Source organism: Thamnophis sirtalis, unplaced genomic scaffold (assembly GCF_051295495.1).
Source record: "Thamnophis sirtalis isolate CommonGarterSnake01/CBP01778 unplaced genomic scaffold, rThaSir2_p1.2 scaffold_6, whole genome shotgun sequence".
Lineage (NCBI taxonomy): Eukaryota > Metazoa > Chordata > Lepidosauria > Squamata > Natricidae > Thamnophis > Thamnophis sirtalis.
Genome location: NW_028261386.1, coordinates 36558278 through 36575798, shown reverse-complemented (window position 1 = coordinate 36575798; position 17521 = coordinate 36558278). Strand labels below are relative to the sequence as shown.

At 33.7% G+C, this 17521-nt stretch overlaps 1 protein-coding gene across 4 annotated transcripts in view; it reads left to right on the top strand.

The window, feature by feature from the left end:
- The window catches only part of MAP4K3 (mitogen-activated protein kinase kinase kinase kinase 3), a 58167-nt gene that overhangs the window by 36166 nt on the left and 4480 nt on the right, over positions 1-17521 (top strand). For 2 of the 4 annotated variants that reach the window (XM_014065759.2, XM_014065757.2), the window contains 16 exons: positions 974-1032; positions 2024-2062; positions 2293-2349; positions 3470-3512; positions 4498-4660; positions 5566-5672; positions 6128-6169; positions 7122-7206; positions 9344-9423; positions 12505-12565; positions 12654-12771; positions 13537-13595; positions 14486-14589; positions 15293-15464; positions 16403-16471; positions 16560-16652. In XM_014065759.2, the coding sequence (XP_013921234.1) occupies positions 974-1032; positions 2024-2062; positions 2293-2349; positions 3470-3512; positions 4498-4660; positions 5566-5672; positions 6128-6169; positions 7122-7206; positions 9344-9423; positions 12505-12565; positions 12654-12771; positions 13537-13595; positions 14486-14589; positions 15293-15464; positions 16403-16471; positions 16560-16652 (1351 nt within the window). The remainder of the gene's footprint in view (positions 1-973; positions 1033-2023; positions 2063-2292; positions 2350-3469; positions 3513-4497; positions 4661-5565; positions 5673-6127; positions 6170-7121; positions 7207-9343; positions 9424-12504; positions 12566-12653; positions 12772-13536; positions 13596-14485; positions 14590-15292; positions 15465-16402; positions 16472-16559; positions 16653-17521) is intronic. The other 2 variants (XM_014065761.2, XM_014065758.2) reach the window with 1 other exon arrangement.

The window sequence follows — 17521 nt, the reverse complement described above, 5'->3', positions numbered from 1 at the left end:
GAGAGAGAGAGAGAGATCACCATTTCTCATGTTTGTTAACTTGTAAAATAAAAAAGGAACTGAATATGCCACACATTATATTTGGGCTGAGCATAATAATAACTATTTAATCAATCAATGTTAAGGTCTATATGACATCCAAAAATTGCAAAAGAAAAAAAAATAAAACCACTATATTTTGTACCATCCGAGCAGGTGTTTAAATATAAGATAATACTAGGCCAGGAGAAGGAGAAAGGAGAAGAAAAAATTCCATACTCAGTAATGTACCTAATTATGTAGTACTTAAATATTACAGTTTCATACAGTATACCTATTTCTCTTATGGTTAATTGTTTACATTTGCTTCGAAATGGTTCCCAAAGTGGATAATACATACCCAGCAACATTATTCATTTTTCAGAAAGAAAATCCAGGCATATGATAAAGCTATTGCTTTCTATGACAAAAGCATTCATGGTTTCTATAGAAAAGGTTTTGAGTGTTTCTGTGGAATTTTTCAAAACAAAAGATATGGGCCATGTGAGCTAATCATAGTATTCTCATATTTTTAAATAGTTACTTCACGGAGAATATCTATGTAGTTTCCAGAAGTCAACTTGATGACATATAATCCTTGTTTTAACTTCTGTACTTCCATAATGTTTGTTTCTAGTGATTGGAAATCCCTCTAAACCAGTGTTTCTCAATCTGATGTTGAGAAACTTTGCTCTAAAGAATAATGGGATATGGTATAAAAGATCACAATAGAAAGAAGAAATTATCAAAACACACTAGGGAGCCAGGCTATCCTGAAATTACGCATCTTCTTGTTGCAAACATTTCACATAATAATGCAACCCTTTCCTGTAGAAAGGGTTGACGCTAATTATTTGAATTGAATATAAGTACATGTTGTAATTCAGAAAAAGGGAAGGCCCGAGATAACATGACCCAATTGCTCTTTTTTGTAATTATTGTTTTTTCTCAATAGGATTTGCAGCTAGAATATGGTCATGGTCCTCATGGCAGTTATTTCTTGGGTGCAAATAAGTGAGTAGACTTTAGAAATGATGTTAATATAGTGCTTTATTTTTTTAATGGTGTTCGTTTATTCCAATACTGAATGCAGTTATAAAAACAAAAATCCTAAATATAAAACAAAATAAATTGAATGCTGATAAAATTTAAAAAAACAGAATCAGTCTTAAAAAATAATGTTAATATTAATTGATTTACTTCTTCAAGAACGTAACATTTATATAATGACACCAGTGAAATTTAAGTGAATTCAGTAGATATTTTAAAACCATTAACTTTTCTCCCAAACTTGACCTTCCAGAGTGATTGGAACTACAACCACTATTATCTATAGTTTGCATGCCCAATGGGTCTTATTGTCTAATACATCTGGAGGACACTATTTGTTGTGCTTATATTTGTAGCTGAGGAATTTTTCCTTTACCATATAGAAATGTAGCTTCCTTGTATGAATCTATGTCCTAAAATGTACCTGTCTGTATATATGTGCATACTATATGTTAATTAACTTGTAAAACTATTTTAATTGAATATTTTTTGCTTGAAGAATAAGAAAAAGGAGCCATTGTAACATATTATTTTCTACACATGTACTTTAATGCTCCTAGATTTCTTTCCTGATTATCCTTTCTTGATCATCCAAGATATTGTCAAACTTTTTTCTTATGGCATTGCATTATATTATTTGAGGATGGCTTTTCCTCTGCTTTTTTTTAAAAAAAATTATTATAACTACATATAAAAATAAGCTGTACTCCTCCTGTCCTACATAGAGTTGATTATCAGGTGCAATAATTAGCTCATAAACATACACTTGAATAGAAATCTGTAATTAGCTGAAAAATCATTTGCCTCAGATTGCAATTCAGTTTTCATGTATTATCTCTAATACTTGATATAACTTATTGCATGGCTTTAATATGTGAAATCATTTACAAATATGTCTGATTTTATGTGCTTCGCTAAATGTGTCTTGTCCTTGAATTTTACTTCTATTTTAAAGGAGTCTTCTAAAATCAGTTGAAGAAGAACTACATCAGCGGTAATTGTTAAATTTCTTTTCTTCTTGATTGCAAAATCCTTTCTCTTATGCAAAGTCTCCTATCTCTGTCAAGTGCTTATGAGCTATATTTTTGTCAAATATTTGTAAAAGTCCTTTGCTTGTCTGAGTTGCAGCTGTGATTTATTCTTTTGAACAAACAGGATTACAAAGAATGCATTGATAATTGACTATTTGGTTTAGCTGTTTATCCTATCTGTTTAATTCTTTAGGGGACATGTAGCACATCTAGAAGATGAAGATGAAGTGGACAGTGATGATTCCAAACAGTAAGTTACACTAATTTCAAGCACTTATTGTTCAGTATTTAGAAAAATACTACTTTCGTTATTGCTGTTTCCCCTTCAAAAGACCCTATAGTAGAATATTATGTCATGGGCTGTTCTTCTGAAAGATTCTAGAAAGCAGGCAAGGCTAATCAAGAGGTGCCCTGCCTGGTGTCCCTTTGCTGATTTCCCAGGATTTAGAAATTGATACTAAGGGTAAAATTAGCACTTTCAAAATGTATTTTGAGCTACAATTCCTGCCATCTTTCAACAGTTCAAGCTGTGAAAGGCTTTCACAAGCTTTTTTTAAAGAAAATGTAGATAAATCTCTTCAAAATTGTTAGGATTGCATATTCCCTGGGGCAATGGTGAAGAAAAATAATACTTCACACCAAAGGCCATTCTGATACAAATATAGAATGTTTGCTACCTCATTAAAATAGGATCAGCTATAAGAAGACCCTGAATGGTAATGTCTTCCATTCTCACTGTACAAAGTTTGTATGTTCCTCATCACAATTTTACAAGAATGTGAAGTGCCATTTCAATAGATAATTTTAATTCTAATCATTTTATGGTCAAAAACCAGCATAAGTATTTTTAAAAATCTTGAAGATATTACAGCTATTTATTAGTTGATCTCACTTTTAATACTGAATGTTGCCTTGAGAAGTATGAAATCAGTAAAACAAATCTCAATTTTATATATCTGATTATTATTGTGTCTTGTTTTGTTTTGTTCCCAAATGTTCTAACAATACCACTCTTATGAGAAAATTTTTATGAGAATAAAAAGTCAAATAGACAAAATCCTTTTGATTTAGGAGATTGGGAAGCAACATGTAACATGTCTGCTTCTTTCTGAACCTTACTTATCATTGTCATTGTATTTTCTATTTTGGATGGGGATGATGGGGATTATTATTGTTATTTATATGTAATATACATGAGTCAGAAGAATTTTACACAAGCAAAAGGATGCTATATTGTTCTCAAATCTTTGGAGACTTGCAGATTATAATAAAGTGAACCACAGCTTTTGGAATACAGGGCACTGTTTAGATTAATTTTAAAATACTGAATTCTTACTTTTTATAATTAATACTTAATTTTCTTTTCACAGTTCAACCATGAAAGCAAAGGTGCCACCTCCTTTGCCACCAAAGGTAAGAAGGGTTCTCACTTCCTACCAGAAGGGAATATTATTTCTTAGTTTTTAAATTTATATGACACTCATTTCATTGTGGAGTGACTCTGGGTTACTTACAACATTATAAAACAGCAATATAAAATTAAAATTATAAATATATAATTATATAAATAAAATTTAAATTATATAAAAATAATAATTAGAACGTTGAACCATTTTAAAAAACGTTGAAAGTTACAAAAGAAACTAAATAAGAAAGGAACCAATGCATAAATGAGGTGGAGACAGGTTCTTCTTAATATTATAACTACCTCAGCGTGGGATGCCCCCATTGGGGTTTTGAGCCATTCTACAAGCCAGGGTTTCAGGCCTTTTTGGAAAGCCTGATGGGTGGGGGCAGATCTCACCTTCAGGAACCAAAGGGTGGGAGCTAGAGCAGAAAAGGCTTGTCTCCTGGACTCTGCCAGCTGAATATATTGGCTAAGCTAATTGTAATAATGCTGATTTTTTTTTTAAATTGTGGATTACTAGACCAGGAAGAAATTCTTTGCTTTCTTTTCTTTCCTCCCAGATGATTTATAGGTTTTCCTTGATTTCCAAATTGGGAATTTGATTGATTTAAGGAACTAAGATAGCTTCATTGAAGGCAGGAAGGATGTAAATTCCTAAAGTAAGGATTTGTCATATTTGAATTCAACATGAAATTGGATATAAAGCTAAAACAAAATTTTGTTTACTCTCTAATTATCAGCTGAGTAATTGTACTAAATTATATCATTAACAAATAAAAGAACAAAACTTACTGTTCTCATTACAGATAAAAAGAAAATGTGCTTTAAAGTACTGTGTTCCTTTCTTGCATAACCAGTAAGTGCAGCTGGTCTTTAAAGATTTAGGTTTAAAGTGTAAGGGTGTAAGAACTTAAGATGAAAGTAGTATGATAGATGTTCTAGATAAATAACTGCATAGATGTCTTAGAATAATTATTTCTTCTTTTTTAGCCTAAATCCATCTACGTTCCACAGGAAAATCATACTTCTGAGGATGATAATCAAGGAACTATTAAAAGATGTCCTATTACAGAGAGTCCTGCAAAATCAAACACTCAAGTCCCTCCTAGACCACCACCCCCTCGGTTACCTCCACAGAAATCAAATATTTTAGGTAATGGATCATATTGAGAAAAAAATGCTTCCATATGAGCTGAGATTGTGCCTCTGTGGACAAGAGGCTATCTAAACTACAGCTTATGTCCTACTATATTGTTCCTTCTCTAAGGACTAACAGACACATCTCATAACACCACACCTGATAAAAATAACCAGAAAAACACCATTTTTATGTACAATTGCTATTGGTTCAGTCCACTGTAATCTCTTTGAATGTACTAAAATTTGTTATATTGTCTGCAAAATTGGACAGTCTTTGGCTGCCCATTGATAATCCACCAATTTTAATACATTATCTTGTCTTGTTTGTTTTTGTTTTTAATGTTTCTTATTTGTAATGTCGTATTATACTTCAATCTTGCAGGTCCCAGCATGTTCTAGAATCTAGAGTGAACAAATGGAAGAAAAAATAATTAGTATATGGTCTCAGTTTGATGTTTTTCATCATAACTTTTTTGTAGCTCAAACTGCAAATAAATTACAGTTGTCAAGACTGGGTTCATATTTCAAGTATGTCAAGTTGATATATGTGCCATTTAAGTAGTTTTGTTTCAAAAGATTTGCTAATTTGTTTTGCAAGCCTAGTCTGCTTTGAAGGTTCAGAGCAGATAACAAAAGCAGCTTTCAATAGGAACAGAGTATTTTTATCAATTTGTTGGGATGTCTCACTATTTTCAAACTTATCCTTTAGTTCATAGGCCAGCATAGACAACCATCCCTTATAGTGCTTCTAAAATATTGGAGAATGGAATTAAATTCTGTAAATGAGAGTTAATCTCAATCTCAACTTTGTAGCTTTTTGGAAATCTGAAAATGCTTTCAGTAGACCTTGGAGATTTTTGGTGAATTGAAGTGTTTTTGTGATGCATTTTTAAAATGCCTTTAACATTTTCTCTAAAGGTAATGGATTTAATTCTGTGCAATTAAATGGTGACAAGGAAAGTTCTCATCAAGAACCAAGTGAGAATAGGCACACTAATCCTAGGAAAGAAAGAAAGGAAATATTGGTAGGTAATGCTATGTTTCTGCTTTGTTCTTTCACATTATTTAAAAGCTGCAAAATAACACAATGACTGGGGTGGGGGGTAATGTACATACAGTGTTGGGACCAATATCTCTTACTTGAACATGTTTTTCTAAATAAAATGTATTTGACTTCAATCAGCATAGAATGATAAATTGTGATTCTCATAATCAATTACCAGTGGTAGAGTGTTCTGTTTATGTAAGAATATAATGAATATATTGCAAAGAACATTGCCTTCAATGTTTTGCTGAAGTATAGAAATATAATTAATTGGCCCCTTCTGCAAGTCTTGAAATGATAGCTAGGTCTCCCCATCATACTTTAAAGTACCATTTTGAATCCATGAGTACATACCTTCCCAATTTAACCTATTTTTTCAGCTATTAGCTCAAATTCAAAGCTAGTATTTAAATGTATGTTTCTTTTCTTTCCTAGAAGCCAATTAGTAATGGTCTTCCTCCTACACCAAAAGTACATGTAAGTATCCCATTCTGAACCTGACAAACTCCTTTTAAAAAAATTGAAATACTATTCAACAGCACTGTTGAATATAATTTTTGTTTAGAAATTACATTTATGTACTGCATTAATAATATGCCTGTTACAACAAATGATTACAGAGTAGCTGTAACACTCTCTGACAATCCAGATCTTTTGTGTTTGAAATAAAATTGAAAATAAGAAACGTGCAATCAATGTTTTTCAACAAAATAACTAATCAATGTAGGAAATTAAATGAAATACAAAGAAGGGCATGAAAATGATACAAAACTTTAACTGCAGTCAAGGAAATAAAATGATACTTTTGGTTTTGAAATAATAACTAAGTCATAAGCTATAGTAAACCGAGCACAAAATCAGGAAGAGTATAGGAGCACCTTTTCAGAGTAATACATTTTATTAAATGGTGTAAGCTTTTGTGAGTACATCTCACAAAGGTGCATGGAGTGACTAAGAAAGATTTCAATCCTAAAAAGTAGGATTTAAATTTTATTTAAGCATTTATGTGGTTGCCCAGCTCAGACCATGTGATTCTAGATGCATTCAAGGGAAAAATATAGTCATACAACTATTATTAAAACATACTAAAATAATAAAATGGCACTCAGAACTGAAATTTTCTGCAGCTCATCAATTGGAATGAATTGGAAATAATGAAGTGGAAAATAGTTACATGTGAGACAAAATTAGTTAGTGTCAAAAAAGATTTCTAGACTCCTTTCAGTTTTGCCCATAGACTAACACAGCTCTCCTACAATTTGTAATCACATTAAGGCAAAACCATATTATAGCATTGTGTGACATGCCATATTGTTATATGCAGATCTTTCACTTCACTGAAAATGCTCATTTTTAGTTGAAAATTGAAAGTTCTTGAGCTACTCGTAAATATATTGATCTAAATTACATGTGGTTTTATTTTACACAGATGGGTGCTTGTTTTTCAAAGGTTTTCAATGGATGCCCCTTGAAAATTCACTGTGCAACTTCATGGATAAATCCTGATACAAGAGGTAATAGTCTCATCAAACTTTCCTAAAATTATGTATTTGCCCTGAACCAGGATTGAATAGAATTTAAAAATAATATTTAATAAAAAGCATTTTATTATGGAATTGAATTCTTGAATGCTCATACACTGAGGCAGGCAGTTTCCCCTAAATGATGGATAGTTCTCTGCAATCTCTTTTGAAGCTTTAGCAAGATTCTCTTCGAAGGTTTTTATTAGTCAATATTTTATTCATTCATTCATTCATCATATTTGTATACCCCCATCTCACCCAAGTAACTTTTTCTGGTTGTTCTAGTAATTATCTGCAAACTTATGAAGTAATCCCAATGGAACATGGATCTGATTTATTGAACTAGTATGAATACCTGGAGTAACTATAATCCTGTTAAACATTTTTACAGGATGAAATTAGTCTACCAAGTTATATGTTTGCTCTTTAAACCTAATATCATACTAGATATCTATTTGAGGCTTTTCATATGATTTGAGATTTTATTGTCTACCATCCTCTATGAACCTTTCATCATTCTGCTTAATCTTGATTATACAAATAAGACCTAGTCTTACACTGATAATGGAACAAAATAGCTAAATTTGAAGGCCATAGGGTCATCTGCAAATCAAGGGAGGAGATTACCTTTATTTATCTATTTATGCATGCATAGGTGCATGCCCTCTGATCAACCTTATTTATGCATTTACTCCATCATGCCTTCAAATCACCCTTTAAAAAAAAGTTTATGCTTTGATTACTGGCAACTTCCTGGATAAATCTCTGAAGTTTTCTTGCAAGGTTTTTCAGAAGTGGTTTGCCACTGTTTCTCCTTAGAGTTGAGAGAAAGAGAAAGACTGGCTAAAGGTCGACTACCTAATTTTGTGCCTAGATGGAACTAGAAATCATAGTCTTCTGATTTGTTGCTGGTACCTTAACCACAATACCAAACTGGCTCTTACCCTTTTAAAATCTTGGAGCCCTAGTGCACAATCACTTAAATATGAACCAGCAGTGTGTTGCAGTTGCCAAAAAAGCAGAGTGATATAATCAAAATCACATGAAGTGTTAGTGCCACTTTATAATGACTTGAAATACTGTATTGGCACACCAGTCTTCATCCCTCATGAAAATGCTATTTCACATAATAAAGCAGTACGGTTTAGCATTGCAAAATCTAAAGACAAAAACGTTTCTTGGACAATAGCAGAGATTATGCTATTGCTGTATATTTTACAACAAATGAAAAATAATCTGAATACTAAGTATCCAATGTTTTGTTCTCACTTAGAGATGGAAGATTCCATGGAGTCTATCCTGTTTTGCATGTATGAGCTCTCAACACATTCTGGTTTAGATGTTGAAAATGAACCATGGAGTCGTTATCATATGATAAGGAATGAAGCGTGGACCAGTTTTTCTAATTAGAAAAACTTGAGCTTTCTTTGTTTTTGCAGAGAGAACTTGATGATGGCACCATCAAAAAGAAAAGAAAGCTTCTCCTTACAAACCTATACTCCCTTTAAATACTGAGTGGTATTGACAAAACATTTACAAAGATGTTAAATTTGCCACTGACAAAGTCTTAGAAATACCAAGTTAGCATTGACCTGGAAAAAAAATTGTAACCTCTGCACAAACTTGCAACTGAATAGACCTAGGACAAAATATAGACTTTTGGTCCTTTGCCAATTAATATTTAAAAATTAGAATTGTTTTATTTTTAGATATTTATTGATCACATTTTTAAATCATCCATCTCCCTTACATTGGAAGGATAGGGCTGTTTCAGACTTCCAAAAAGTTGGCTCTTAATGTACATCCAAAAATTAATAAATAATGATGGTTTGTGTATAACAGTTCCATTAAGCAATGCAAATCAATGAAAGAAAATGGCTTTTAAGCACTAACCAAATCTGCTTTGTTTCAGCATGGATTTTCCAACTATGTGTGGTGTAATGTGTAATTCTTTACCATGTAACTCAAAATATTTTGAATTGCTTGTTTAAAAAGGGATTCATTCATGTATCTGCCCTATGTAGTAGTATATTTTAATATATGCTATTTTAAATGTATGGGTATTGTTTTGAGAGACTTTTGTGTGATAAAGTGAACACTTTTGTTAAGTACCTGCATTTCTTTATAGATCAGTACTTAATATTTGGTGCTGAGGAAGGTATTTATACCTTGAATCTTAATGAACTTCATGAAACATCAATGGAACAGGTTTGTATTCAGATTTTGATTTTGAAATGTAGTAGTGAAGAATAGAATAGAATAGAATAGAATTCTTTATTGGCCAAGTGTGATTGGACACACTTTCTCAATACAGCCTAAAACATTTTTCAATTAATTACCAAGAGATCAGATCTTTATTTTTAAGGCTGAAAATGATCAAATTTGGGGTTAGATATTTGACAGCTACAATTACCACTAGATGGAATATACTGACCTCCAAAACATATTTAAAAAGAAGGTAAATTACTCAGATTTTTTTAGATATGTAGATGGTTCTATCTATCTATCTATCTAGCTATCTAGCTATCTATCTAGATGAAGATAGCTTTATCTCATTAAATGTCTGTATTTCTACATGTGATCATATGAGATTCTAGCTATTAATTGATTTAAATAAAATATTTTTTTTAATATCCAGGAAAAAAATCCAGATGTTTATGTAAAGCATTGGATTTTACCCAAAATAGATAATTAAACTGCAGACAACTTAATAGTTTATCTATATCAAAATATTATTAGTGCCAAACCAATAAATATACTTGAGTATACACCAATGTTCCCTCTAAGTTGCGCAGTTTCCAACTGCCACCCAGTGGTTTTTGTGAGGTGCCTTCCACAATAATAGGAGAGGAGAGCCAGCCTAGAGACAGCAATCAGTTCTAGGTCCACAAGGCAGAAAGTAGCTGAGAGAAGGGGTATGCGGGTTGGGAGAAGGCATGGGACGGGCTCCCAGCAGTGGCTGCTCAGATTTACCATTTACAAGAGAGAGAGAGGAGGGAGAGAGGGAGGGAGAGCGCGAGCATGTGTATCCCTCCTTCCTTCAGCCCAACACACTCGCTGGCATCCCGGCCAGAAAAGAGGGACTGCAAAGGGTTTCCTCGAATCTAGGGCAGCGAGTCATTCGATGGGAAAGTTGCCTCTTGGAAGGAATGATCCGGCTTGGCTACTGCTTGATCTCTCCTGCCTCATTTCTCCTGCCTCTTCGCTTCTCCGTTCGGTCATTGGGCGGCAGATCGAAAGCGGGAGCCAAGCTGGGTCATTCCCCCCAAGAGGCAAGTTTCCCATCGAATGACTCGCTGCCCTAGATTCGAGGAGACCCTCTGCAGTCCCTCTTGTCTGGCTGGGATGCCAGCCAGAGTGTTGGGCTGAAGGAAGGAGGGATTCTCTCTCTCTCTCTCCCTCCCTCCCTCCCTTCCTCCCTCTCTCTCTGAAGGAGAGAGAGAGAGTTAGTTGGTTGGCAGAGTTAGCACTTTGTTTCTCTCTGTGTTGTCTCCATGTTGTCAACACAACATGTGTTGTCTACATGTCTCCATGGATGCAATAGTGCAAGCATTTTTTTTCCTCTTTAAAAGAATTTTTGAATTTCTCTTCACCAAACCTTTAAGATTGAAAGAGTTAGCGTTGAAATATAAAGAAATTGTCAATCGCCATACTGTTAGATTGACAGGCAATTATGGACTATCTTGATTATATCCTACTTAGAAAGAATATGCTACTGTATGGTTGAATAAAAGATCAAACTTAATTCCATGGAAACCCAACAAAGTTCATAAGGTTTCTTTCTACGATGGGCTTCTTGGGTCAACAGTGAATATCAGTTATCAAAAATGTAGGTAGAAAATTAAGCAGACAATAGGCAATTACAAAAAGGGAAGCCAACTTTCTGAATTCTGTTTCTTTGCACTTAGTGACTTATAAATAGACTAATGTTCTGAAAACCTGACCTAAATTACTATATATTTTAAATAGCTGTAAAGCTATGCTGAAAAAGTTCTCAAGGTATTGTGATAAATTCAATAAAAAGAAGTGAATTCTTGATGAACATAAGGAGAAATAAGAGTATTGGATAGTAAATGGACAAATAAAATTACCAATGAAGGAGAATATTTGCACCTCAGAGTTGAAATGAGATGTTGTCTCTTACTCTTTCCTCTTCCTCTCTTCTCTCTGTCTCATCCTCTTTCTCTTTGACTCTCTTCTCTTTCTCCTTCTTTTCCATTCTTCCTTCACTTTCTCTCTCCTTCTCCCGTCTCTCTCCTCTTTGTCTCTTTCTGTCTCTCTCATCCTCTTTCTCTTTGTCTCTCTTCTCTTTCTCCTTTTCCATTCTTCTGTCACTTTCTCTCTCCTTTTCTGTCTCTCTTCCCTCTTTTTTCTTCCTCTCTTCCTCTCTCCCATTCTTTTATCACTTTCTCTCTACTGCCCAACCTGTCCCAATACTTATCTTCGACTGATCATGTTTGCAATAATTTACCTTTTCTAAATAGGCGCAGTTCCCTTACCGGATCCCTCGCTCACTCACACACACACACACACACACACACATACACACACACACACACATACACACGCACAAAACCATTTTTCTCCATTCCAATTCAGATCCTATAAATCAAATGTTCTGTGAAACATCTGTGAAAAAAATTCAGGTGCTCAGGCATGCAAATGTGCCGCTCAAACACTATACTTTTCCTCACACACTGAAAAAAAAATAGAGGGAACATTGGTATACACTAATTGTTAAATTTACTTTCATTATATTTAATTACTGTATATCCATTTCAAATTAATAGAAATATAAAGCAATGTGGAAATATGAATACAGGTATCCGGAATGTAGACTATAATTTCAGATAACAGTTAAGGGAATTGTTTTAAAGAGAAAGTGCTAAAATGCCACCCATCTCCCTACTCAGAATTTGTGGTCTCATCAGAGACTCTATATCCACTGCTTTTGTAACATCTCAGTCCAGGTCATGGGACAGTTATGTCCCAAGTATGATTGAAGGTAAAATATAATGCCTTATTTCCACCTTAAATCCATGAGTTGAAGCATAAGACACTTTGGATGACACAGTCTATCTAATAATAAATCAACCATAACTATTTAACTTTACACTTTTTACATTTATTTTTTATTGGAACCATATATTAAAAGGTGGATTATAGATTTAATAAACAACCAAGAAAATATGTGCACTAAGGAAGTGGAAGACAGGATGTCTAATAACAGCTTACTATATCAAGTATATCATCTATCTCATTCAGAATTATTTCTCTTCCTTTTATCAGTTATTTCCCCGACGATGCACATGGCTATATGTAATGAACAATTGCTTGCTGTCAATATCTGGTAGGTCATTTCACTTTAAAAAACCATTGCCTTGTAAATATTAGTACATTGGTCTGTAAAGTAATTTTATTTACCCGTTTATTTATAGGTAAAGCTTCTCAGCTTTATTCTCATAATTTGCCAGGATTATTTGACTATGCACGGCAAATGCAGAAGTTACCAGTGGCTATACCAGCACATAAATTACCTGACAGAATACTTCCCAGGTAAAAATATTGTATTGTATTGTATATTGTTGGGGGGATTGTTGTTTTTTTAAATGGAGTCCTTAAAATGGCTCACAAGTAGATGAGAACAATTTACTACATTTATATACCACTTCACAGCTCTCTCTAAGTGAGAGTCAGCATATTGCCCCCAACAATCTGGATCCTCATTTTACCCACCTCAGAAGGATAGACGGCTGAATCAACCTTGAGACGTTCAGAATTGAACTTCTGGAAAGAGTTCTGGAATTAGTCTGCCATTGACATGGAACTCTGAGTTTGAAAAGGAAAATCTTAAAAGACTTTAATTTTAAAAAGAAAGTTGAAGGAACATTGTCCTCTTTTTCTGTTTCCTAAGCTCATCAAGTTTCAGATATGTAAAGTTCAACTCCTAGAATTTCCCAGCCACCAGGTTAGAAAACAGAATTCTTAAGGATTGCACAGGAAGGAGGCCAGATCAATTACAACACAAGGAATGAAATTTACAGTCTGTCTTCACATAAAGTTCAGTTGAGGTTTTTTTTAAGTTTCTCTGTAAGCACTATAAGATTAGGACTTTAAGTCTTTAATATTGGGGCTGATGGTTTAATATTTTACAGAGTAGAATTAACCTGTTTTATTTGTGTAGTACACAGTTACAATTAAATGTACCTTCCTACCACTCTACTTCCAGCAATTGATTTGGAGCAAAATCAAGGCTCAGGTAATAGGATCATATCTGGAGGAAGATATGATATTAATTTCCATTGTCTTTATGAATTTTAGGAAGTTTGCAGTATCTACAAAAATCCCAGATACCAAATGGTGTCAAAAATGTTGTGTGGGTAAGTAAGGATACCTTTTCATTTCAGTGTGTGACTTTTTTATAATATACACCTGTATATTTTTACATTTAATAACTATTTTAATGTCTCTGTTGCAATTTGATGGTGTACCTGCACTATGCTGTGAAGAAACGTTTTGCAGAACAGGGTGCAAAATAAAATTTTCTGAGGCTGGAAGAATTTGTAGGAATGGGATCTTTTGGTTCTGAGTTTCCCTGGGAAATTTATAATTGAGCGGTAGGGTTTTATCCCCCTATCCTTAACATACACTGTTATAGCACACGTGTACATCTTCCCGTATATTTTTCTATATATTCCATATAGAATCTTATGATAGGCATACATGAACTTGAGATATTGGTTCCATGCAGGTAATTGTCTTAGCAGACAAGGAAGGAAAATACTCATTCCTACCTAGGATTTTTTTTTTCAAAATATGATTTTCACAGTAGAAATAGAAATTATGATAGTTTTATGGCCCTTTTATCATATTTTCATGTCTAATAGGGCTACAGCTAGAGAATAACAACAGTTTCATGTTAGCTTTTTATGCAGATACCCAGTTCTCTAGTGTTGCATAATATATAATTTATACATTGTCCATGCTTTACTCTTAAGGCAGCATTTTCTAAACTTGAAGTTTACTTGGGGAGGTGAAGACAAAGTCCAAGGAAGATGTGAAGATCCCTTTAGTTGTACATTGTTACAATGAATCCACCTTCCTCAAACTTTCATTATACTGTTTCATTGGCATTTTCATTCATTTTGGTGTTTGGATTTTTAGAGGAGTTATGTAGATTAACATTACAATAAAGAGATAGCAAAAGATTTAAAAAGCCCTGTTTTAAGAAGACTGCTCTGGTTTTGTTTTTTTGTTTTTTGTTTTCCAGTGAGGAATCCTTATACAGGACACAAATACCTTTCTGGGGCACTACAGTCTAGTATTATTCTACTAGAATGGGTTGAACCAATGCAGAAATTCATGTTAATCAAGGTAGGTTCCTTTAAAAGCAACTTAATTCTAAGAATAAAGGGAAGGGGAGAGATTATTACTAGTAGTAGTACCAGCACCAGCAATGTTATTAACAAAGATGAGGTTAAAACATCTTCACAGCAATTCGGCCTGAATAAAGATCCTGGAGCTATATCCATGTTGTTATTGTTTGGGGGTGGGGGATGTTTATGGTTAGCAAAGTGGAGGGATAATTTCCTGGGAACTGTTCAAAAATTACCTTGGATATAAAACTAATTTTTTCCAACATGTTGTCCAAAAGAGAAAAATATTCTTCCAGTATTGTCACTGGCACAGGACACTTCCCAAAGTGGCATGTAGGGAAGACTGTTGCTCTTTCACCTTTTCCCTGGTTGGTAAGAATCCACCACATTTAGGAAGCAGGGATTTGTTAGCATGCTTCTATATTTGCACTATCTATAGACTTGAGATATACTTAGAAATTCAAAGTTACCTCTCAGATACCTCACAGGATCATATTTGACGTTTTAACAGCAAAACCAAAATCTCCTTTAAAACTTTATTTTTAGAATGTTACCTATTGATCTATTTCATAAAGGAGGATTAAACTAAAAAAAATATCTTAACAGAATGAAAGTCTATTTTATTGTAATATATTGTTGAAATAATTTACTAATATTCTACTTTGATAATAACTTTGTGAATAACATATTTCTTGATTTAGCACATAGACTTTCCTGTACCATGTCCATTGAGGTTGTTTGAAATGCTTGTGGTGCCTGAACAGGAATTCCCTTTGGTTTGTGTTGGTGTCACTAAAGGAAGAGATTTCAACCAAGTAGTGAAATTTGAAACTATCAATCCAAATTCTACCTCTTCATGGTTTACAGAAACAGGTGTGTTATTTCCTATGATAATTCCATAAATTGCACACTAATGGATTATATACTATGCTATATCCTGGATTTCTGTGCTTTTTTTTTTTTAAATTTCTGTACTTTCAGATTCCAGGTTTATAATACTTCCAATCCAAGATAGTTTAATAGTTAAACTTCGTATATTTTGGAGTCATTACTGCTCTTTGGATCAACCCTCTATCTGGCTCACACAATGTCTTATCTCTGAACAAATACTATTTGTCTGTTCTTTTTCTTCAGCCACTGAATATTGTGAGATATTGGTTCTGATTAGAATTGTACCCTGAGAAGGAACTTAAACTTTGTTCTTATCTGTTCTTTGCCTTTGTGGAAGACATTGGGTGCTTAGAAGAGGATGGAAAATTTGTAATCCAAGGGACAAAGGGAACTTATCAGGCTTCCCCTCTCATTTAATTCTGTCTTCTTTGTTGTTTAGCATTATCTTCATATTAAGGATATCATTTCTTGCTTTCTCCTTCATGCTTGCTGGGAGAGATGAACCATCTTGCTCCATCAGCAAAAGAAAATAGGAAATAAAAATGCTCCATTTTAGCCATCTTAGGGAAAGCATCGGCTTCCTAATTGGAATCCCATCTCCTGCTGTTATTTAGGCTTGCTAGAGGAAATTGTGATTCTTGAGCTATTTTCTGTTCTTCCACTTTGAAAGATAGCTTGCATCTCATCACCTTTTTAAAAAAAAATGATTCTTATTTACAAACTAATCAGCAAGTAGCATGGGTATATTTTTAAGAAGAAAAATTATCCTGTAACACACACACACACACACACACACACACACACACACACACACACACAGAGAGAGAGAGAGAGAGTGTTAGGATGTTGATACAGCTTAACTACATAATACTTTTCTTGATATTTATATTTAAAATGTTAACTCAGTTATTTTGTTATAGATACTACACAGACAACTGTTGTACATGTAACACAACTGGAGAGAGATACCATTTTAGTCTGCTTGGATTGTAAGTGACAATTATGATCCATATATAAAAATTTGGATAAGGTGCACTGTGAAATGTTGCTGAGTAATAAATGTTTTTACTTTTTCAGGCTGTATAAAAATTGTAAATTTGCAAGGCAGATTAAAATCTAGTCGAAAACTGTCCTCCGAACTCACCTTTGATTTCCAAATTGAATCAATAGGTGAGTAAAAATGAACCTAGCAGCTAACTATTCTAATACTTCACTATATTACATAATGAAAATTTGCATTATATAGATGAAAATTTGCAAGTAGAAAGATGATCGGTATGCACAATTTTAATGTCTCTAGTGGCAAGCCAAGTCATTTCATATATTGTTAAAAATAGGTATAAAATTAGGACAATCATATCCTTCCAGTCAAGGGGAAACCAAAAATGTTTGACTATAAACTTTCATTGGAATATTCTTTATGAAGCTGTAAAGTTATAATATTCCTGGAAAGCAAGGTAACTAAAAGATACATGAGGCCTTCCATGCTCCTTAAGGCGTCCCGCACGCCTTACAAGAGTTGGAGTGCAATATTGCAGGCTAACTCTGTCCACAGTCTGGAGTTTGATTCCAATGTGATCAAGGTTAATTCAGCCTTCCATCCTTCGGTAAAAGATCGGTAAAATGAGGATCCAGAATGTTGGGGCAATATGCTAACATTGTACCTTGTTCAGAGAGTGCTGTAAAGCGCTATGGAACGGTATATAAGTCTAACTGCTATTGCTAATATTTTACCTGACTCTTATTTTCCTGTAATTTGAATGAATTTCAAATTCATTCATTGGTTCTGATCCTTCCTTCCTGGGTGACAGAAAATAAATTCGCTCTCTCCACCATATGATATCTGAAAACTACTGTTGCATATCACCTCAATCTTCTCTTTTGCCAGTTAAAATTAATTAGTTCCTTTAACTATTCCCCAGAGAACTTGGTTTCATGTCCCCAGACCATCTTGATAGCTCTCCTCCATGCTGGCTTCAGGGACACAGTATTTTAAGTGAGACCATGATCAAAATAGAATGTAGTGAGATAATTAGTGC